This window comes from Rhinoraja longicauda, chromosome 7 (assembly GCF_053455715.1).
Source record: "Rhinoraja longicauda isolate Sanriku21f chromosome 7, sRhiLon1.1, whole genome shotgun sequence".
Taxonomy (NCBI): domain Eukaryota; kingdom Metazoa; phylum Chordata; class Chondrichthyes; order Rajiformes; family Arhynchobatidae; genus Rhinoraja; species Rhinoraja longicauda.
In genome coordinates this window covers 20,880,869-20,905,340 of record NC_135959.1, presented here as the reverse complement: position 1 = coordinate 20,905,340, position 24,472 = coordinate 20,880,869, and the positions used below count along the sequence as shown (strand labels likewise).

Sequence of the window (24,472 nt, the reverse complement as noted above, 5' to 3'; positions counted from 1 at the left end):
CTAGTGAGACCGCACCTGGAGTACTGTGTGCAGTTTTTGTCTCCAAATTTGAGGAAGGACATTCTTGCTATTGAGGGAGTACAGCGTAAGTTCACGAGGTTAATTCCCGGAATGGCGGGACTGTCATATGTTGAAAGACTGGAGCGACTAGGCTTGTATTCTCTGGAATTTAGAAGGATGAGAGGGGATCTTATTGAAACATATAAGATTATTAAGGCATTGGACACATTAGAGGCAGGAAACATGTTAACATATTCCCAATGTTGGAGGAGTCCAGAACCAGGGGCCACAGTTTAAGAATAAGGTGTAGGCCATTTAGAACAGAGATGAGGAAAAATCTTTTCACTCAGAGAGTTGTAAATCTGTGGAATTCTCTGCCTCAGAAGGCAGTGGCCAATTCTCTGGATGCTTTCAAGAGAGAGCTAGATAGAGCTCTTAATGATAGTGGAGTATGGGGAGAGGGCAGGAACGGGGTACTGATTGTGAATGATCAGCTATCACATTGAATGGCGATGCTGGCTCAAAGGGCCGAATGGCCTCGTCCTGCACCTATTGTCTTTTGTCTACTGTCATTGTTTTGAGTCAAGACCCTGCATCTTTTAGAAATATAGAAACATAGAAAATAGGTGCAGTAATAGGCCATTCGGCCCTTTGAGCCAGCACCGCCATCCAATATGATCATGGCTGATCATCCACAATCAGTACCCTGTTCCTGCTTTCTCCCCATATCCCATGATTCCATTAGCCCTAAGAGCTATATCTAACTCTCTCTTTAAAAGCATCCAGTGAATTGGCCTCCATTGCCTTCTGTGGCAGAGAATTCCACAGATTCACAACTCTGGGTGAAAAATATTTTCCTCATCTCAGTCCAAAATAGCCTAGCACTAATTCTTACACTGTGACCCCCCCCCCCCCCTAACATTGGGAATATTTTTCCTGCATCTAGCCTGGCCAATCCCTTCAGAATTTTATATGTTTCTATAAGATCCCCTCTCATCCTTTTAAATTCCAGTGAATATGAGCCCAGTCGACCCATTCTTTCATCATATTTCAGTCCCGCCATCCCGGGAATTAACCTGGTGAAGCTACGCTGCACTCCCTCAATAGCAAGATTGTCCTTCCTCAAATTAGGTGACCAAAACTGCACACAATACTCCAGGTGTGTTTTCACCAAAGCCCTGTACAACTGTAGTAGAAGAGCACAGAGGAAAGGTGCCTGTATAAAAAGCTGAGAGGGAGAAATGAGATGGGGTCTGCTATGTGATAAATTGAATCAGATTTTGGAGGGGTAAGGAGTGTGGGAGAAGAATGATGGGCAGATAGAGCAAAGTGGTGGGGGGGGGGGCTTGTACAGGATAGGTGGAACCATATGGAGGCAGGGTTAATAGGCACAAGGAACTGCAGATGCTGGTTTACAAATAAAGGCACAAAAGTGCTGGAGTATCTCTGGCTCAATCAGCATCTTTGAAGAAAATTGATGGGTGACAGTTTGGGTTGGGACCCTTCAGACTGATTGTAATTGGGGGGTGGGGGGGGGGGGTGGAGAGGGAGAAAAAATTGGAAGGGAGTTAGGGGTGAGACAAATTCTTACGTGATAGGTAAATAATGGTGAGTGTTTTCTTTTGATGGACAGATGGTTGGGCAAAGGCCAGAGATGAAAAGAAAAAAAGCGTGAAATAATGTATGAACATTGAATTCTCCAATTTTAGGTAATTAGCTTACAAACAAGCCTCACCCCCTTCTTCCCTCCCCGTCCATTTTTCTTGATTAGTACGGGTGTCAGAATCTTATGGGGAGAAGGCAGGAGAATGGGGTTAAGAGGGAGAGATAGATCAGCCATGATTGATGGCGAGTAGACTTGATGGACCAAATGGCCTAATTCTTCTCCTATCCCTTATGACCACGGTGCCACACCTGGTAGAGCTGCTGCCTTACTGCTCCAGAAACCCAGATTCAATCCCGACCTCAGATGTTGTCTGTGTAGAGTTTGCACGTTCTACATGGGTTTTCTCGGTGTTCCAGTCTCCATCCACATCCCACAAATTTGTCACTGTAACCTGCCTCGAGTGAGTGAGCGAGCGAGCGATAGAATCTGGGACACGTTGATGGGAATGTGGGAAGAATAAATAATGGTGTGATGGGTGGGGATGGTCAGGGAGAACTCGATGGGCTGAATGGCCTGTATCTTTGTTCTATGGCAACACAGCAAAGTGTCTGATGAAGGGTCCTGGTCGGAAACACGATGCTGCGTTCTCTCCAGACACACTACCTGACCCGCTGAGTTTTCCAGCTCTGTGTTTTACAGTAAATTGGTCGGGAGACTACAGTCAACAGTTAGTATAAGAAAATAACTGCAGATGCTGGTACAAATCGAAGGTGTTTATTCACAAAATGCTGGAGTAACTCAGCAGGTCAGGCAGCATCTCAGGAGAGAAGGAATGGGTGACACAGTCAACAGTGATCACAGAATGAAGTGGGGGAGGGGGGTGCCGGAGGAGTAGAGGATGTTTTTCTGCAACGGTTTGTGTGATCTGGGACTCTGCCTGAATTGCCAGCTGATGCAAATTCAGCAGGCACTTTCAACTGGTTAATGATTTGCAGAGAAAATTTTCACATCAGTCTCTTAAAAGAGAATTGCCTTTATGTAGTGCCGTAGTTTGCGGCTTTTGGGGAAAAACTAGGATCAGAATTAGGCCATTTGGCTCAGCAAGTCTACTCTGCCATTCAATCAAGGCTGATTTATCTTTCCCTCTCAACCCGATTCTCCTGCCTTTGCCCCATAACCCCTGGCACCCTTTTTTCGTTTTTTCAACTGTAGGCTCTGTTGGAAACGCAATAGTCAAATGCAACAGCAACAGAAATCCATGAATGGTTTTATTTTTGATGGTATGGTTTAAGGAGTATTTATTGGACACTGGATAGAACTTGCTTGGTTACCTGTTGTGGTATATATTGTTATGCAGTTCTACTGCACAGAAAAAGGCCCTTTGGCCCACTAAAGTACCAGAGTTGTATAAGAAAATAACTGCAGATGCTGGTACAAATCGAAGGTAAATCGACGTTTCGGGTCGAGACCCTTCTTCAGAAGTACTAGAGTTACTCAGCTGGTCAGGCAGCATCTCGGGAGAACAGGGATAGGTGATGTTTCTGGTTGGGACCCATCTGATCCGCAGGTACTTTGTATATTTTTTTGTTAACTAGCACTTGCAGTTCGCTGTGTTTCCTTCAACCCACTGAGTCCATACCGACCATCAATCGCCCTTTTAAACGAATCCCATTTTATTCTACTCTCGTTCCCATCATTCGCACCAGATTCTGCCACTCGCACACAACGCCATTGGCGATTACAGCCGCATTTGCCCACCCGACGCATTGGGTTTCCCGATTGGACTTTATCTTGCACCAAAGGTTATTCCCTTTATCCTGCATCTGTATGATGTGGACTGCTCGATTGTAACCATGTAGAGTCTCTCCACTGACTGGTTAGCAGGCAACAAAAAGCTTTTCACTGTATCTTGGTACCCGTTACAATGAGCTAAATTAAAGTTCTCAGTTTAATGTCTCACAAGAAAGACAGCGCAGCGCTCAAGTCCGGAGTGGGGCATGAACCCTCAAACTTTGGAGGAGTGAGGGGAGCCCATTGAGCTGGGTCTGAAGGGAAAAGGTTAGGGAGGTGGGATTAACCTGAGTAGCTCTTTGGGAGGACAGCAACAGCTTAATGAGTCAAGTGGGAGCCTCGTGTGTCGTCGGGTAGTTGTGCATTTTCGATCCTGTCCATCTGGTAGGTGTGTATGTCGGCATTATGATTTACAAAACGTCTAAAGCTGTGAGAGAATGATTCTTTTAATAAATGAGCCATATGTTGTTGACATAAATTGGAGCATTCAGATTAGTTTAGGAATGGCACAAAGACCTAGTTAAATGTGCCTTGGCCACAGTGAATGTTACACTGGATTCAGTCCAACTCGACCAGGCTGTAAATACCAAGTGCCAAGCACACATCCTTGTTCCCGCCATATTTAGAGTGACTTGATTATGCAGCGGAAACCACTGCGCACAGCGGCGCAGCGGTAGAGTTGATGCCTTACAGCGCCAGAGACCCCGGTTCGAACCTCACTACGGGCTCTGTCGGTATGGAGTTTGTGGGTTTTGTCCGAGTGCCATGGTGTCCTCCCGCATTCCAAGGATGTGCAGGCTAATTGGCTTCTGTAAATTGTCCCTAGTGTGTGGGATAGAGCTAGTGTACGGGTGATCGTTGGTCGACGTAGACTCGGTCGGTCGAAAGGCCTGTATCCACGCCTACCCTGAAGCTATCTCACAGGCTCTATATAAATGCGTTGTTTTATCAGAAAACACGCCAATCATTGGAACCCATATTGAATGCAATAGGAGTGATATAGGAAAATAACTGCAGATGCTGGTACAAATTGAAGGTATCACAAAGCTGGAGTAGCTCAGTGGGTCAGGCAGCATCTCAGGAGAGAAGGAATGGGTGAGGTTTCGGGTCGAGATCCTTCTTCAGACTGAATAGGAGTGGTAGATTGTTACTCTGAAACGTTTTCACTTAACACTACTCACCGTGATTCTCTGGTAGAAGTACTTTGGATAGATTGTGACAGTAATCGTGGGTGTCCACCTAATGCCAGTGACCTTGTTACCCATTTCCAAGCAAGGCTCAAGGGTGAGGTATTATTTGTTCACCAGGTACGGACATCATAGTATTTATTATCCATTACAATTAACCTCTTGAAGAGGGTGGGTTGCTGGATCATGTTGCTGTGGGTCAGAAGTTATGTTTCAACCCATCTGGTTCACCAATATTGATCAGGGAAGTGAATCTACTGACCACTGGACAAAGTCAATAGACAATAGGTGCAGGAGTAGGTCATTCGGCCCTTTGAGCCAACACCACCATTCAATGTGATCATGGCTGATCATTCTCAATCAGTACCCCGTTCCTGCCTTCTCCCCATACCCCCTGACTCCGCTATCCTTGAGAGCTCTATCTAGCTCTCTCTTGAAAGCATTCAGAGACTTGGCCTCCACTGCCTTTGGAGGCAGTGAATTTCACAGATTTACAACTCTGACTGAAAAAGTTTTTCCTCATCTCCGTTCTAAATGGCCTACCCCTTATTCTTAAACTGTGGCCCCTGGTTCTGAACACCCCCCACGGTAGCGCAGCGGTAGAGTTGCTGCTTTACAGCGAATGCAGCGCCGGAGACTCAGGTTCGATCCTGACTACGAGCGCCGTCTGTACGGAGTTTGTACGTTCTCCCCGTGACCTTCGTGGGTTTTCTCCGAGATCTTCGGTTTCCTCCCACACTCCAAAGACGTACAGGTATGTAGGTTAATTGACTGGGTATATGTAAAAATTGTCCCTAGTGTGTGTAGGATAGTGTAGGATAGTGTTAGTGTGCGGGGATCACTGGGCGGTGCGGACTTGGTGGGCCAAAAAGGCCTGTTTCCGCGCTGTATCTGAAATATGAAAATAAAAAATAAATATTGGGAACATGTTTCCTGCCTCTAACGTGTCCAACCCCTTAATAATCTTATATGTTTTGATAAGATCCCCTCTCATTCTTCTAAATTCCAGTGTATACAAGCCTAGCCTCTCCAGTCTTTCAACATACGACAGTCCCGCCATTCCGGGAATTAACCGAGTAAACCTACGCTGCACCCCCTCGATAGCAAGAATATCCTTCCTCAAATTTGGAGACCAAAACTGCATACCGTACTCTAGGTGCGGTCTCACTAGGGCCCTGTACAACTGCAGAAGGACCTCTTTGCTCCTATACTCAACTCCTCTTGTTATGAAGGCCAACATTCCATTGGCTTTCTTCACTGCCTGCTGTACCTGCACGCTTACTTTCAGTGACTGATGCACTAGGACACCAAGATCTCGTTGTACGTCCCCTTTTCCTAACTTGACACCATTCAGATAATAATCTACCTTCTTATTCTTACCACCAAAGTAGATAACATCACACTTATCCACATTAAACTGCATCTGCCATGCATCCGCCCACTCACACAACCTGTCCAAGTCACCCTGCAACCTCATAGCATCTTCCTCACAGCTCACACTACCACCCAGCTTTGTATCATCTGCAAATTTGCTAATGTTACTTTTAATCCCTTCATCCAAGTCATTGGAGTGCAGGAGGATGAGGGGTGATCTTACAGATGTGTACAAGATCATGAGAGGAATAAATAAATGCACGGCCTATTGTCTAGAGTAGGGGAATTGAAAACCAGAGGACATGTAGGTTTAAGGTGAGGGGGGAAAGATTCAATAGGAACCTGACGGGTAACTTTAATTTACACAAAGTGTGGTGGGTATATGGAACGAGCTGCCGAAGGACGTAGTTGAGGCAGATACTATCGTAACATTTAAGCGACATTAGGGCATGTAACATGGATAGGATAGGTTTAGCGGGTTATAGGCCAAGTGCGGGCAGGTGGGACTGGTGTAGATGGGAAATGTTGGCCAATGTCGGCAAGTTGGGCCGAAGGGCCTGTTTCCACGCTTTATGACTTTATGATTTGTACTTGCCACTGGATGACTGATCCTGGCGACTGGATATTGAAGCAGTAACAACCGTGCCTCTCAAAGTGTGGAGATGATTGAAGGTCAAGCTGCTTTCATTAACAAGCCCACTGAAGTTGCTGCCTTTCTTCCTGGATCAAGTTGATTCCCCTGCAAGCAACTTAGCCTGGACCATGGGTCACAGTGGGACTTCATTCTCATAGCGTCATCTGTGTTGTGCCTTGTTCCTTGCTCTGTCTTTCAGAGCCAGAAGAATCAAAGTTTTAGCTTCTGACCAGCATGAAATACTGGGATCCTAACGTAAGCATGAGGAGCAGTACCTTCCCGTAGCCTTCAGCATGGAATTCAACAGTTGCAGATCATCAACAATTCCAGCCCCGTAGCTCACATTTCCAGAATTTTGTTTCTTTCCTTTCAGATCTCAATTGTCTCCCCGGTTTATGTTATTCCTTGTTCTTCACCTTCTCTCAGCCAGCACCACTTCCGCTCACGCCCATCAGTTTCTCCAGTCTCCCTACTTCATTTAAATTAGTTTATCGTCATGTGCACTGAGGTACAGTGAAAGGCTTTTTTGGTGCGTACTATCCAGTTCGCAGAAAATAAATTACACTCGAGTCATCCACAATGTACAGGATAAAGAGAATAACGTTTTGTGAGTAAGACATGCTGCTGTTGGAGTAGAGGTTTGGAAGAGTAGCGTGATAATAATGCATGATTGGAGATCCACTTCTGGGCCCAGTACCCAGAGAATCGTCTGGCTTGGGTTCATCCCACTTCCATTGCAAACTAAAACTGGTTTCCTTTCCAAGATTGCCCATTTCTGACGAAGGGTCATCGACCTGAAGCTGTTTCTATTTCTGCAGACACTGGTAGTCCCTGTTTAATTTTTTTCCCCATATCTCCAACATGTGTGATACTGTGTTTTGCTTTGGAGTTACCAGAAATGTGACCTGTTGCATTTATCGGATAGGTTATGAGCACAACCTTTTAGCTTTGGCCAATTTGTCTTGTGAAATATTTCTTCACTGATGTATTGTATTGGTTTATTCCTGACATATATACCGAGATATGGTGAAAAGCTTTATTGGTATGCTACCCAGTCAATACTGTACATGAGCACAGACAAGCCATACATGAGTACAGCAGATAATATAAAGAGAAAAATGCCAGAGTGCAGAATATAGTGTTACATCATAATAGCATTGCAGCTACAGAGAAAGTGCAGAATTTTAAAAAAGTACAAAGTCCGCATTGAGATAGATTGGGAGATTAGAACTACACCCTAGTTTATGAGAAGACCATTCAATAGCCCAATAATAGTGGGGAATAAGCTATTCCTGAATCTGGTGATATTGCTTGCAAGCTTTTGTATCTGCTGCCTGACAGAAAGGGGGAGAAGAAGGAATGGCCAGTGTGAAAATGGTCCTTGATTATGTTGGCTGTTTTTCCAAGGAAGCATGGTGTAGATGGGGGTGGGGGGTGAGGCTGGTTTGTGTGATGGATTGGGATGCATCCAAACTCTTTGATTTCTTGCGGTCTGGGCAGAGCTGTTGCCAAACCATGCTGTGATATATCCTGTTAGGATGCTTTCTACAGTGTATATATAGACCTTCGTAAGAATCATTGGAAACATACCAAACTTATTTGGTCTTCTGAGGAAGTGGAGGCGTTCATATGCTTTCTTGGTTGCAGCTTTAAGTTGGTCAGTCCAGGGCAAATTGTTGGTGACATTTACACCTTGGAACTTGAAGCTCCTGTCCATCTACACTTCGGCTCCATTGATGCTGAAGTACAAAACAAATCCTTTTATATTTTACGTGAAAGAAAAGTGGGGAGGTTTAACAGAGGCGAGGGAGTGCTTGGGGAGAGAGCAGGATGTATATTGGTACTGGAATGGAGGCGTAACTGAGGAACGTGGGGTTGAGTTGAGGGACTGAGGGGGAAGGTGTAAGCATCGACGTGTTCTGCATATTTGGATTGCTTAAATGGAGCATTGTGGAAATTAGTCTGACCATTTACTACATGTGGGCCTCACAAGCAAATTTAAACCTGCAATTATGCGTTGAATAATGGAGCCTGTGTGTTGATGTCTGTGCTTAAAAATCCCTTGTATTATTGGTTGCCTGAGTCAGTAAAGTTCACTCACGTGTGAAGTATACTCCCTGTTGTAGGGTTGGAACAACTGCAGTTAATCAGTGCACCGCTAGCTTCAACAAACAACAGTGCGTTTATGGTGGGGCGATAGCTTTTCCATCTCGGTTGAATATAAATCTTGTGCAGGGCAATAACTCCCCTCAGTATATTATAATGGGATTTTCATCTTTAAGGTGGCGCAGCAGTGGAGATGCTGCCTCACTGCCAGAGACCCGGATTTGATTCTGACCACTGGTGCTATTTGTGTGGTTTGTACATTCATCCCGTGACCATGTGGGTTTTCTCCGGGTGCACTGGTTCCCTCCCACACTCCAAGGAAGTGCAGGTTGGTAGGTTAATTGGCTTCTGTAAATTGCTCTTGGTGTGTAGGGTGCGAAACTGGGATAACCTAGAACTATTGCACAGGTGATCGATGGTCGCTGTGGGTTCGGAGGGGCCGAAGGGCCTGTTTCCATGCTGTATCTGTAAACATAAACTGAATTGCTAGAGCCTGGAGCATGTTACTGGGACCTGGACAAAATTGGTATCTTGATTGATGCCGCAAAGAGTATACCTCTGGTTATTATTCTGCCGCTGGATCTTGCCGTGCACATAATGGCTGTTGTGCATCCACTGTTAGCGCCCACTGTCACAGCAGCAACGACACTGAGAGGCTCGCTAGCTGTCGAGTGTCGAGGTGACCAGAGGCTGTAAGTACAACTGGTGAGCAGTCGGATTGCAGGCATACCAGCTAGGTGCGGCTGAGAGATGGTGGCTTCTCAGTTAAAGCAGAGCTGCCTTTGTCCTGTGGAAACATGTTGGCTATCCTCGCCACTCACGCACTACTTTCTCCCCGTCTCCGTGGGCACTGCCTGTGCTTCTGTGTCAGCAGCCTTGAGCCTGAATGGGGATGGTCTCCACTCGCTCTATCCCTACAAAAGAACCATGCAGCAGGTCAGTAAACCTCGCTGGGCTACCTGCTGTATGTTCCTTTCCTCCCATCTTTCTTTCCTTTAAATAGTCCCTGAATTCGTTCTCGTGTCCTTTGAAAGCATGCATGCTCCCAGTTCACTCTCGTAGATCCTTTTTGACATGTTACCTGTTGCAATACAACTGCTTCTCAGTCACCAAGGTTAGGGGTGTCTGTGATATTTATGGAGATCAATCTGTCCTGCTTAGATTTTTCAGCTTTATCAATTTTCTGTTTGTAGAAATTGTTGGCTCAATTTTTCCTTATCCCACGCACACATGGTGGGCTTGCCAGGCAGGTCCCACCACTCTACTAGTAATAATTCCAAACATACAGACCACATGGGTTCATTGAAGCTTTTTCAACTCCTCCTATCGCAGATATTCCCTTTGTTCTGAAAACCTGCAGATGCTGAAAACAGATAAAACAGACAGAAAATGCTGGAAATACTCAGCAAATCGGGGCCGCATCCTTTGTTCTGCACATCCCTCCCCTACCTTCTCTCCATTAAAACTGCGAAAGAGAGCAATACGGGTTTGTTTTCAGTTGAAGGGTTGCAGACCCAAAGCATTGACTGTTTCTGTTTCCACAGATGCTGCCTGACCAGCATTCTCTGTCTTTGTTGCATTTTATAGTACATTTCTTAAGCTCCAGACTTTCTAAAGCACTTCAAAATCAATAACATGTGTTTGAAGTGGCTCAGTGTTGCACTGTAGGGAGATTGGACAGCCAATTTGCAAAGAGCAAGGTCCCCACAACTGTTCTTTAGACTTTAGAGATACACCATGGAAACAGGCCCTTCGGCCCACCGAGTCCGTGCTAACCAGTGATTACCCTGTGCACACACTAGGAACAATTTTACAACTTACCGATGCCAATTAACCTACAAAAGCCACACGTCTTCGGGATGTGGGAGGAAACCGGAGCACCCGTAGAAAACACACTCGGTCACAGGGAGAACGTACAAACTCCATACAGACGGTACCCGTAGTTAGGATCGAACCAGGATCTCTGGTGCTGTCAGGCTGCAACTCTACCGCTGTGCCACTAGGCCGCCCAAATGTTCTGATAATGGCAGGATGATCTTGCTGTTGGTTGTGGGCTTAACATTGGATGGAGAGGCTTGGGAGATCCCCCTTGGCTTGTTTCTTTCCCTCTGCCTGAGGAAAAGATGAAACTTCGGTCTTCACCAAAGAAGGAAGCTATCTCAGTGCTGCTTCATTGGCATTGCATTGGTCAGTGGGCTGTGATTTGCCGCTCTGCTCTCTGGTGCGGGACTAGAATTCGCAACTCACTGCCTTGGATAGGATTGACACAGCATGACTGGCATTGAATAATGGAGACAGGTGCTGGGTGTGAGCGGGCCTGAAGATCCTGATTTCTCACAGGGTGTGAGCGTGGGCCACCCAGCTAGATGTGAAAGTGCTCGTCCAATCGATAGGGGCGCCTCCTTTCTGTAGGACGGTGACCCTTGACCTATGACCTCCTGGTGTTGACACGGAGACATGAGATAACTCACCGGGTGGGTCGGGAGATGTTGTGTAAGGCATTAATGTATTGGTTTCACCCCATTCATTGATACTTAACAGATGAGCAGATTATTCTACTGCTGACTTGCTCTTTTTCTTTTGGGGGGGGAGAGGTGATGCCTAAATAGGAGGACGATTTAGTCCTGCCGTTATTTGCAGTCGGGCCGATTAAACATCTTAATCATCATTTTCGGCAGTTCCAGATTCGATGATGTGTTTTATATAATGCAAAAATAGCTGCCGTTTTGCACTTTTCAAGATGTTAATCAAAAACTACAAACCGCCGTGTGGGAATGGTTGGGTTAAACGCCCCGGTTTAACTACATGTTGCCCTTCACTGGCCTATGTTCTTATTTAACTATCGCTGGCAATTGCATTTCCAACTTAAGACATGTTTGGCTTACAAACGGTTCTCGGGAACAGCGGCGGCACGGTGGCGCAGCGGCAGAGTTGCTGCCTTACAGCGCCAGAGATCCGCGTTCGATCCTGACCGTGGGTGTTGTTGTGTGTACGGAGTTTGTACGTTCTCCCCGTGACCCTGTAGGCTTTGCCTAGGTGCTCCAGTTTCCTCCCACATTCCAAAGATGGACAGGTCTCAGATGAAGGGTAATTGGCTTCAGTAAAAATTGTAAATTGTCCCTATTGTGTAGGATAGTGCTAATGTACAGGGATTGCTGGTCAGGCTTGGACCCGGTAGGCCGAAGGGCCTGTTTCCACACTGTATCTCTTAACTAAACTAAACTGAACCCTGTCGTACCATGAGGAGAATGTGGCCTGTGTCATGTGGGAAATACTGTGGCTGATTAGTGTACAGCAAGCTCCTATGAGCAGCAATGTGGTCATAACAAAATAACCTCTATTTATTTTATACTGTTGATTGATGGTTTACTGTTGGGCAGGACATTCACAGCAGGCTGGGGCAGCAGTAAAATACAGGTTACAGTTACAGTGCTCTTTCCATCAGGGAATAATAACCTGCTATTCCGTCTGCTCCATCCCAAGTTTGTGGAGGAAGATTTCCCTGCTCTTTCAAGCTCTGCTTTTCAAACGAACGCATATGTCAAGTCAGCCTTTCTGTTAATCATTTTCCCGTTGAGGTTCTGAGCAATTAGTAGCATATCACAAGACCAGCAAAAAAAACAATGAAGGAGAAGTTGGATAAGATGGGACAGTTTTCCCTGGAGCAAAGGAGGTTGAGGGGTCACTGTATTGACATTTATACAATTGAGAGACATTTATAGGCCTTTCTTTACTGGAAGACTGGAGAATACACTGGAGGATATAGTTCTTAACAATGTAGTGCACCAGTTCCACAAAGTCTAATATCCCCACTGGGGTAGAGGTGAATCGAACAGTATCCGAGCTAAAGAGGGGACCATACAGAAGCCTGATAATAGAGGGGAATCTGGCAGTACGCCTTCTGTATCTTCTGCCTGACGGAATGGGCAGAAGAAGAAATGACTCGGGTGAAAATTCTTTGATTATGTAGGCTTCTTTTCCGAAGCAGCGTTAGGTATAGATGGAGTCAGTGGTGGGTATTCCAGTCTGTGCAATGGACTGGGTTGCATCCACAACTCTCAGAAATTTCTCGTGGTATTGGGCAGACCATGAGTGGAACGCGTTCCTCATGCTTGTTCTTCCTTCGCAGTATTGTGGGAACCGGAACTGGAAGGATGGCAGATATCGAGCTCACCCACCAACCGCTTCAGAGCCCCGGCGCCAGGCTGGGCGGGCAGGAGACCACTGGAATCAGCACCTTGGAACCAGGGCTGAAGCCACCCAGCTCTCCCTCCGGCAAACTCATCCCCATCAAGGTCCAAATGCTGGACGACACCCAGGAAGTGCATGAAGTTCCGGTAAGGTCAAACATACCAAACCCACCCCTCTGGGGGCAGGGACTTTTGTTCCCCATTCTCCTATCCGTTGCCAAGTTGTGCTAAATGCCCCTTGTTTCTACTTCCCGACTTGTGGGGAGCTTGAAGTGGCAGCTTGTTGCCAGCTGATTTCCACAAGTCTTTACGTGTTATGTGCCTTGTAGGGGTGAACAACTCTGTGAATTTCTGCTTGTTGCCTGGGTGTGTGCGGAGTTAACAATGTTTACATTCCCAGGAGAACCTCTCAAAGGAAGGAAGGTGAAGTGAGTTGGCATCCAGTGGTTGTTATTTCTCAGTCTGGCCACCTGTAACAGGACAATAACGGACTATTTTGCAGCTGTCTTGTGGTTCATGTTGGAGGCATTTGGAACTGTTTTGATTTGTTGTTGTGTTTGAGAGATGCAGGCGATGATTCCTTGCTGTGGTCAGGTTTGTGGCGCTCTGCAATTGCTGGCTTTATTCCTCAGTGAAAACGTTCATTGTCGGTACATAGGAATCACTGGGAGTTGTACTTGAGAACATGATGCGGAGCTGCTGCCTTGAACTAGTGTCGTCCTTCTGTTCTAGCAGTGATGTTGGACTAGACCCAGTCTAGTGATAAAGGAATGTGAATGAATGAATGAATAAGTTTATTGGCCAAGTATGTGCATATACAAGGAACGTGCCTTGGTGCTCTGCTCACAAATGACAACACAAACATACAGTTAACAATGAAGAATAAAGCATAAACACATCAAAACAATAAGGATCCAACATTATGGTCTAAACACGTGGGTGAAAATAAACCAGAGAGAAAAAGAGACTACACACTTTGGTTATTGAGTAGAATTACTACTCGTGGAAAAAAGCTGTAAGAAGGAACGGAAGATGCAGCTTTAATCCGAAGATAGACACAAAATGCTGGAGTAACTCAGCGGGTCAGGCAACATCTCTGGAGAGAAGGAATGGGTGATGTTTCGGGTAGAGACCCTTCTTCGGACTTCAGAAGGGCCTCGACCCGAAACGCCACCCATTCCTTCTCTCCAGAGATGCTGACTGGCCCGCTGAGTTACTCCAGCATTTTGTGTCTTTCTTCGATGATGAAATGTTGATGTGCACCCAAGCTCGGCATGGGTGTAACTGGGAGGAGCCTAGAGTACCGCTGTTGTCCGTGGTGGTAGAGGTCACAGATTTGGACTGTGCTGCCAAGAAATCGTTGTAATAAAAGGGACAAAGTGCTGGAGTAACACAGTAGGTCAGGCAACATCCCTGGAGAACACGGGTAAGTGACGTTTCGCGTTGGGACCCTTCTTCAGACTGATTGTTGTGGAGGGGGGGGGGTATAAATGTAAAATTATCCCTAGTATGTCTAGGGTAGTGTTAAAGTGCGGGGATCGTTGGTCAGTGCGGACTAGGTAGGCCGAAGGGCCTGTTTCCGCGCTGTATCTCTAAACTAAATGCTGATAAGTGGGGTTAGTGTAGAGGAATACTCAATGGTCATGGTGGACATGGTGGGGTGAAGGGGTGATTTTTGTGAGAATCTTTCATTTAGAGACACAGCGTGGAAACAGGCCCTTTTTCCACCGGGTCCATGCCGACCAGCGATCCCTGCACATTAACACCATCCTACACCCACTAGCGACAATTTTTACATTTACCAAGCCAATTAACCTACAAACCTGTACATCTTTGGAGTATGGGAGGAAACCGAAGATCTCGGAGAAAACCCACGCAGGTCCACGAGGAGAACGTACAAACTCCGTACAGATAACACCCGTAGTCGGGGTCGAGCCCGGGTCTCTAGCGCTGCATTCGCTGTAAGGCAGCAACTCTATCACTGCGCCACCGTGACCTTGAAGAAGGGATCATAGTTCCAAGATTAGAGGGTGCTCATTTAAAGCTGAGGTTCGTAGGAATTCACAGGGTTGGGGGGAGTCTCTGGATTTCTCTACCTTTGGGAGGTTATGGAGGGTATTAAAATTGGGCAGATAAAGATGAGGTCTGGGGCAGATCAGCCATGATTCTGTTGAATTGCAGGGCAGGCTGAGTGGTCCATTCCTGCTTCCAAGTTTGTTGTGTTCATTACACATGGCTCTTTCATCAGGCTAGCTTCATTCTCTGGGGGAATCTTGTTGATGCTTTGACCCCGATCCTGACCTTAAATTGTGGCAGAATGTTTATGGTTCATGGGTCATTTGATTATTGATCTTGTTTTAACTTCTTAGTCAATAATGGTGACGTTCTTTGCGTTCAGCTTCATCCACTGTAGAGATCCATGGCTGGGTTGATTTTGTTGGTATATTGTGTTTCATTAGTGTGGACTTGGCAAATAGTTTTAATTTAAATCGTGAAAGTTGACCGATGAATAGAATGCCCCATGGTTTTTACTGCCATCTTTAATGGTGCGTGTTAGGGAACTGGAGCAAGGGCATTGGGTAAGTTGTGGTCCATGGAGCGTTGGCCCAACCAAGTCAGCAGGGAAGGAAAACGTCAACAACTTGAATGGGTTACATTTCTTTTGGTGTAGTATGATCTCATTGAGTATTGATAACATATGTTCTGATCATGTGCTGTACAAGGAGGTGCTGGGAGGAGCAGCCAACATTTCTTATCAGAGATAGATTTTAGGTAGCATAATGTATGCAGGGACGGTTGCAAGGGGAATTCCAAGCCCAGGGCCCAGTCTGCCGGTAGGGAAATAATTTGGGAATACAGGATCCTAAGAACCACTTCCTCCCAGTACAAGAACGGCTTCTTCCCATCAACTATCCGACACTTGAACAATCCTAGCCACAATCCTACCTCAGCACCGAACCACTATGGACTTTGTATAAGATTGTATTATGTACTTAGGCTTGCTCTGTTATGGTCTGGTTTCTTGATAGAACTGATAATTTGGTGTAATATTGTTTATTGTATATTTGTAATGTTCTTGTGTATAATGTGCCTGTGAAGCTGCAGCAGGTAAGAATTTCATTTTGTTCCTGGTGCATGTGACAATTAACCACTGTTAACTCTTGAATCTTCAAGAGGTTGGAATTGGAGTAGCTCTGAGATTTGGGAGGGTTGTGGAAAATTGCAGGTAAAGAAGAGATGGTAAGTTTCCCAGATCTCAAGCTGTGGAAAATTCACCAATTTAAATCTCCAACTAAAATAAAAGCACTTGCTGGAAATATTTTGATCAGGCAGTATCTGCGGGTAAATAAACATTGTTAACGTCTGTGGTCAATTGACTTTCCATCGTAACATTGGAGAATGACTGCTTTCTCTGCCTGATATATTGCTTAAAACCTTAGAGCATTGTCATAGACATAGTCATTCGGCATAGAAACAGGCCTTTCGGCCCAACTTGTCCACACCTGCCAACATGTCCCAGCTACACTAGTCCCACCTGCCAACATTTGGACAATATCCCTCCAAACCTGTCCTATCCATGTACCTGTCTAACTGCTTCTTAAATGTTGGGATATTCCCTGCCTCAACTACCTCCTCTGGCAGCTTGCTCCATACACCCACCACCCTTTGTGTGAAAATGTTACCCCTCAGATTCCTATTAAATCTTTTCCCCTTCACCATAAACCTATCCTACCACCATATCTACCCAGACCCGACAGAAGTATGTAGAATTACAAGAGGCATAGTTAGTGCAGACAGTCAGAACCTTTATCCACAGGGTGGAAATGTCAAATACTGGAGAGCAGAGGTTTAATCTGAGAGGGGGAAAGTTTAAAGGAGGTGTTTGAGGCAAGTTTGTTTTTACAGAAAGTGATAGAGGCCTGGTTTGTGCTGCCAGAGGTGGTCATGTATGATTCAATGTGGAAACAGGCCCAACTTGCCCACACCTCAAGTTACCCCTCAGATTCCTATTACATTTTTTCCCCCATCACCTTAAACTGGAAGTTTATGTCCTCTGGTCCTCAATTTACCTACTCTGGGCAAGAGACTCTGTGCATCTACCCAATCTATTCCTCTCATGATCTCATACACCTCTCTAAGATCACCCCTCAACCTCCTGCACTCCAAGGAATAGAGTCCCAGCCTAATCAACATCTGCCTATAGCACAGACCCTCTAGACCTGGCAACATTCTCGTAAATCTTCTCTGTACCGTTTCGAGCTTGACACATCTTTCCCACAACACAGTGCCCAGAATTGAACACAATAGGCTAAATGTGGCCTCACCAATGTCTTAATGCAACTGCAACATGACCTCCCAACTTCTATACTCAACACTCTGACTGATGAAGGCCAATGTGCCAAAAGTCTTTTTGACCACCCGATCTACCTGCGACTCCACCTTCAGGGAGCTATGCACCTGCACTCCTTGATCCCTCTGCTCTACAACACTACCCAGTGCCCTATTATTCACTGTGAAGGTCCTGCCCATGTTAGACTTCCCAAAATGCAACACCTCACATTTTTCTGCATTAAATTCCATCACCCATTCCTCAGCCCACTTGGCCAATTGATCAAGAACCTACTGCAATTTTTCACAACCATCTTTACTGTCTGCAAAGCCACCCACTTTTGTATCATCTGCAAACTTGCTAATCTTGCCGTGTATGTTCTCATCCAAATCATTGATATAGATGACAAACAATAACTGGCCCAGCACCAAACCCTGAGGCACACCGCTAGTCACAGGCCTCCAGTCCGAGAAGCAACCTTCTACAATCACCCTCTGCTTCCTTCCATGAAGCCAATTTTCTATCCATTCAGCTATCTCTCCCTGGATCCCTTGCGATCTAACCTTCCAGAGCAGCCTACCATGAGGAACCTTGTCGAATGTTTTACTGAAGTCCATATGTTCAACATGTATTGTTTTTTGCCCTTATCCCTCTAAACCTTTCCTATCCATGTACCTAAGTGTCTTTTAAATGTTGTTATTGGGAATGCTGTTGTCCTTAACCTATTCCATTCTACAGTGCTCTGTACCCAGGTTGAGTTGTGGAGTTTGTACCGAGGTACAGTGAAAAACTCTGGTTGTGTGTTAACCAGTCAGCAGAAAGACAATACATGATTACAATCGAGCCATCCACAGTGTATTGATACATGATAAAGGGAATAACGTGAATAACTTTTTGTGCATGAAAATATACTGAAAAATAGCGCAACTCCTTCCTGTTGTATCTGGAAGCAGTTTTCACAGCAGAAGTTGAACATCAGAATCAGAATTGATGCCACAGAAGGCTGTGCAAGCCAAGTCAATGGATATTTTTACAGCAGAGATAGATAGATTCATAGTTAGTACGGGTGTCAGGGGTTATGGGGAGAAGGCCGGAGAATGGGGTTGAGAGAGAAAGCTAGTTCAGCCATGATTGAATGGCGGAGTAGACTTGATGGGCCGAATGGCCTAATTCTGCGTCCATCGTTTATGAACCTATGAACATATTGGAAGATATTCTTGCAAAATTAGACTAATTGAAATCAGAACGGTGATAAGTCAGTGCAATGCAAACCACAGCCCCAGGCTAGACGCAAGCTGTTTACTGGATCTGGAATGTGCAGGAGAGGATGGGCATTTGGGAAAACCGGTTGGGTTAGCTGGATGCCTGTATTCTACATTGTACAACGGTCGAGGACAGGCTCCTGTTGGGAACGTTATGACAAAACAGGAAACCGGATCCCCTGGGGAGGAGTAACTTGCTTGGATCAATGAGACTCAGGAGATTCACTGATGACGTGCTCTCTCTGAAGTTGTGCGGGGGCATCCGTGTAATACTGGGAGATTAAATATAGGTTCCAAGGTGGATATGATGAGGACGACAGTTCTGGGGATTGTTTCTAGCTGCTTTTGAACTGCGATTCGTCCTGGGACTCTGTTTTTGGTGCCAGGGTGGGGCATATAGTGTGTGTGGTGATAAGTGGCTGCTGCACTGTTGGTGAAACATCTCCTGGTTGAAAAGTTAAACTTAGGTGCCAAAGTTTTTTTAAACATGAAAGGGAAATCCCATTCATAGAAGAACCAAGGAGTGCTCCTGATGTCCGAACCAACTTCGACTCCCCAACCAAATTTCACTAGCCACTTTAACAGCAAAAGGACATAGTTTGAAGAAGGGTCCCGAACCAAAACGTCACCTATCCACGATCTCCAGCGCTGCTTTTGTGTCAGCCAGAATCTGCAGTTCTTTGTTTCTGCACTTTAACAGCACTCTTTGTGGGATTTTGCAATGTACAGATTGGTTGTCATGTCGACCCATTCAGAAGCATTCCACTGAAATTATGATAGGTTAAATTTTCCCCTCTTCTTAAGTATCAAGATAAATCAAAATAAAAACGTTTCTTTGGGGTGGGGGAGATATTAATGGGACTTCCACATTGTGACGGTCAACAGTGTGGTAGAGTTGCTGCCTTACAGCGAATGCAGCGCCGGAGACCCGGGTTCGAACCCGACCATGGGTGCTTGTCCGTACGGAGTTTGTACATTCTCCCGTGACCTGTGTGGGTTTTCTCCGAGATCTTTGGTTTCCTCCCACACTCCAAAGACGTACAATTATGTAGGTAAATTGGCCTGGTAAATGTAAATATTGTCCCTAGTGTGTGTGTGTGTGTGTGTGTGTGCAGGATAGTGTTAATATGCGGGGATTGCTGGTCGGCGCGGACCTGGTGGGCCGAAGGGCCTGTTTCCGTGCTGTATCTCTAAACTAAACTAAACCGGGTGAACAATGCCAGAAACAATGCCAGAATTTTGTCATCCTTGTCAAGCTAGGATTATTGTACAGAATTACCTTGGGAACTGACTTGAGGAAGCTCTATTGTTGCCTGGACTTGAGGAACGTTATTCCAGAGAGAACAGGAGACTGAGGACCTTTATAGACGTGTATAAAGTTGTGAGTCAAGAGTATTTAATTCTCATCGGTACTGAAATGAAATTATGAAATTCATTCTTGCAGCAGCGTAACAGGTCTGAAAACACAGTACTCGTAGTTAACATAATAATCAACACTAAACAAAGTTCACTAAATTAAAAAGAATAGATGAGGTGAACACTCAGTTTTTTTACAGGATATGGAAACAAGAGAGCAGAGGTTTAAAGTGAGAAGGGATTGATTTCATAGAAGCCTGATGGAAACTTTCTCACACAGAGGGTGGTGGGTATACCCACCACCCTCTGTGTGAAAAAGTTTCCATCAGGCTTCTATGGAAGTGGTAAAGGCAGATACAATAACGAGGTCGAACAGATATTTGGACAGGAAGATGGGTCGGAACATTTTAACGGGATATCTGTCAAACACAGGCGAATGGGACTAGCTGAGATGGGCATATTGTGATCTGGGGTGTGTGGGTCTGTGGACTTGTTTCCATGGTGTATTACTCTGACTGTAAAAAACACGGAAGACAAATACAGTGGGAGGATGGAAGGAGGATGAAAGAACTCTCCAATTGGCCCAAACCCCTCCTTATGCTGCAGTGCAGTAGTTTTGCATGCAATGCCTGTTTGCATGATTTCAATTACAAAAATGGGACGGAGATGCTAGGGATGTTCTTGTGGAGGAGGAAGACTACAAGGGCGGCACATTGATGCAGGAAGACCTGCTGCCTTGCAGCGCCAGAGACCCGGGTTCGATCCTGACTACGGGTCTGTATGGAGTTTGTACATTCTCCCCATGACCGCGTGGGTTTTCACCAGGTGCTCCAGTTTCCTCCTACACTCCAAAGACGTGCAGGTTTGTAGGCTAATTGGCTTGGGTAAAAACAATTGTAAATTGTCGCTAATATGTAGGTTAGTGCTAGTGTACGGGATGATAGCTGCAAAGACGTGCAGGTTTGTAGGTTAATTGGCTGGACAAATGTAAAAATTGTCCCTAGTGGGTGGAGGATAGTGTTAATGTGCGGGGATCGCTGGGCGGCGCGGACCCGGTGGGCCGAAGGGCCTGTTTCTGCGCTGTATCTCTAAATCTAAAAAATCTAAAAAATAGCTGATCAGCACACTCAGTTGACCGAAGGGCCTGTTTCCGTGCTGTATTTCTAAACTAAACTAAGAGGTGCTGGAGGTTGTCTGATTCGTGACTGGTTTACACTGGGTCGGATGAGGGAAACGGTTCTCATTTTCTGATCACTCTAACAGCAGTGGATGCAGGTTTAATGTGTTAGGAAATACATTGTTACCTTAAAATGGTGGTTGTGTGGAGCTCACTGCCTACAAGGGGGTGAAAACAGAATCGACTGTTGCCTTCAAAGGAGAATTGGGTGGGCACTTGAGTGAGTATGAGCAGGGCTACGGTGGTGAATGAAAGGAAATTGGATTATTCAGGAGCTGCCTACACTGCGAAGCAAATTGGACGATACCGCTCACCCCCCTCCATGATACACTGGTCAACCTGAGGAGATCACTTTCAGCAACAGACTACTTCCACCAAGATGCAGTACTGAACGCCACAGGAGGTCCTTCTTCACTATGGTTATCAAACTGAACAACTCCTCCCCCTTCTGTCATGGGGTAGACTGACTCCTTCCCATTCTTTGCACAACCTCAATCCTTTCCACTCGTCACTTTAATTTCATATTTCACTGTTTAATTTTATGACTGTTGGCAGATCAATTTCCCTCCTGGGATAAATAAAGTTCTATCGTATCGTATGCACTCGCTGGGCTGCAGGGCAACCTTTAATGCCATAATAATTGAGGTCGTTACAGCATGGAAGTGAGCACTTTAGCCCACTGAGGCCACACTGACCATTGACCACGATAGTGACGCCGTGGTCAAGGAACACACCAATGCCTCTCCTTCCTCAGTAGGCCATGGAAGTTTGGCATGTTTCCCAACGATTCTTTTAAAATTTTCTACAGATGCACCATCGATAGCATCCTGTTGGGATGCACCACGATGTGGTTTAGCCACTGCCCTGTCCAAGAATGGGAGAAATTGAAGAGTTGTGGATGCAGTCCAGCCCATCGCACAAACCAGCCTCCACCCAGGTCCCCTCCCCAACCATTGGCTCCATCCGTCATTCCGCTGCCACTAGAAAGGAGCCAACAAAACCGCCGCTCCGGTTTCTTCCCATGTTCCAAATACGTGCAGGTTTGTAGATTAATTGGCTTCCGTGAATTGTCCCAGTGTGTAGGATAGAACTAGTGTATGGAGTCATGATGGGGTGGGCGAATGGCCTAATTCTGTTCCTAGAACTTATGAGAATGAGCTAACTCTTGACAGAAAGCACCGGGGATCAGGTTTGCTCCAGGATCGCTGGCGCAATGAGTCAGCAGCTCCACCAGCTGCCACGTCATTCCTCCCCACTGCCTGGCTTTGCGATCCTGTTATCTCTTCGTACCCTCTCGGTGGGATTTAACAAAGAGTGGATCCCTCGGTCAGTCCCCTCATCTCCCTCTCCCGATGCGGCCGACACAACTCCCTGGGTTAGCCTTCCCTTCAGGTCCCGCCACGGTTCCGCTGGGCGTTTGCAATAGGGTTTCATCCCAGACCACACCTTCCATAATTGGAAGCGGACACGCTCCATCAAAGACCTTTCCATAGCAGCAATTTTGTGGCTAAACTCGAAAAGCTAAACTTAGAATCGCAGATTGTGTCCTGGGAGTAGGAGTTCACGGGGCCCAGGGCTCAGTGCCAATACAACCGTTAATTTAAAGTTTAAAATATCATTGAAAAGAATTTGCTTGCCAGCTGACTATGGTTCCACTGCTCTGAGTTTATTTTCATGTCTGTTTCAAGCTACTTTTGTCTTGTTTTAATATTCTATTTTGAGCAGCGCAGTGGTATAGCCAGTAGAGCTGCTGCCTTGTCGCTCCTGTGATCTGTACAATCCTGACCTCGGGAGCTGTCTGTGTGGAGTTTACATATTCTCCCTGTGACTGTGGCTTTCTCAAGGTATGTATGGGCCCCAGATAACGTGAAGCTGAAAATTGAACTGGATTTGACAGTGGGCAGAATATACAAGAGAATTGCGCTCGTTGATTGGGAACCTCTACCCTGTAAAGTTCAGCCCAGTAAATTAAAGGTTTCTAAATTGCAGTCTTGGGTTGTGGAATTTGTCAAAATGCCAAGAATTAAAATCGCCAATTAGAAAAGGCACTTTTCGAAATCGGAACCCGTGGGGAGGTAGCCATCTTAAGGTCAATCAAGTGTTTGGGTGTATTATTAAAGCGGTCGGCAGTTTGTAAATATAAGCAGTGTTCAATGTGTCGGCTGGGGCTGTGGTACCTGTGGAAGTGATTCTCTGTCCCAGAGACGTTCTGAGAGAGAAGATTGCGTTCTCTTAACTATTGAGATGGAATGAGGGGGCGTGGGAAGAGACCTTGATGAGCAATGAAGAGAGCAACATTTTGAGGCGAGGGTCTATATATATTTAAAAAAAGATTGTTGGGACTGTAGTAGGTTTGGCAACAGCAGTTGAGAGCAGTGTCAGAAACTGAAACCTGTAGCTGCCAAGGCTCAATGCTGTGGAATTCCCTCCCTTCCCATCCCTCTCCATCTCCCGGGTCGCTGCATAAAGTCTAGTTGAATGAAGCCTTTGCTCACCTGTCCTTTTGCCAACTCTTGTTAGGTAACCTTCCAGTAAAAGTACCTTGGAACTGTGCAAAAGGCATTAGAAATTAGTAATGTCATACCTGGGTTTGTGGAGCTGGCAAAAATACACTGCCAACTTGGAAAAATTAATTTATAAAGGAAAAATTCTGGGAGTACAGCTGTCCAGCCAGCTGAGATGTGGAGAGCACAGATGTGGTCAAAGTTTAGGCTCAGTGGCAAATTCCACTTCTGATGAAAGGTCAGGTACTCTTAAAAGGAGAGAATCACCTGTGAAGTTCAGGAATGCAAGAAGAAAATATACAGTTTTAGAAATTGGAGCCAGTTGTAATAGTGTTGTGGATGATAATAACTTTCTCAAGGTCAATTATTAGTTTGGGTCTACAATTAAAGTGCTTGGTGGTTTGCAATTCTAAGCAGTGTTAAACATATCAGCTGGGCTTGTGGTATCTGTGGAATGAATCTCTATCCCAGAGACGTTCTGATGAAACGTCATTAAACTGAAACGCTAGCTCCGTTTCTCTCTGCTCAGATGCCGTCCGACCTGCTGAGTATTTCTGGAAGTATCTATCCATTTCAGATGAGGGGGAGTGACTGTGTTGCAATCGGTCTACCAAGACCTGCTGAATCGCTCAGTTATCTTCCAGTTTTCATCCTCCATTACAGAAGTGGTCCCAATGACCCAAAACGTCATCTATCCATGTCCGTCCGCCAGAGATGCTGCCTGATCCGCGGAGTTATTCCAGCACATTGTGTCTGAAAAGTTAATGATCCTTATGCACGAAGCATCCGTGCTTCACTTCTAAACCCCAATTCCATTGCTACAAGCTGTACGAGGGGATGAAATCTACAGTCACTGCCACATTGAGCAGAGGATGACTTTCTACTGCAGCAGGTTAGCAGAGGCAAGAAGTGAAGGGACAAAGCACTCAAAACATTTTGAAAGATAGTTCCACAA

The 24,472-nt window shown here is 45.7% G+C and overlaps 1 protein-coding gene across 1 annotated transcript in view; it reads left to right on the top strand.

Moving 5' to 3' along the window:
* farp1 (FERM, RhoGEF (ARHGEF) and pleckstrin domain protein 1 (chondrocyte-derived)) overlaps positions 1-24,472 on the top strand; it is a 223,043-nt gene that overhangs the window by 9,440 nt on the left and 189,131 nt on the right. The window contains exon 2 of the mRNA XM_078402238.1: positions 12,828-13,035. Within this exon, the coding sequence (XP_078258364.1) occupies positions 12,853-13,035 (183 nt within the window). The 5' untranslated portion in view covers positions 12,828-12,852. The remainder of the gene's footprint in view (positions 1-12,827; positions 13,036-24,472) is intronic.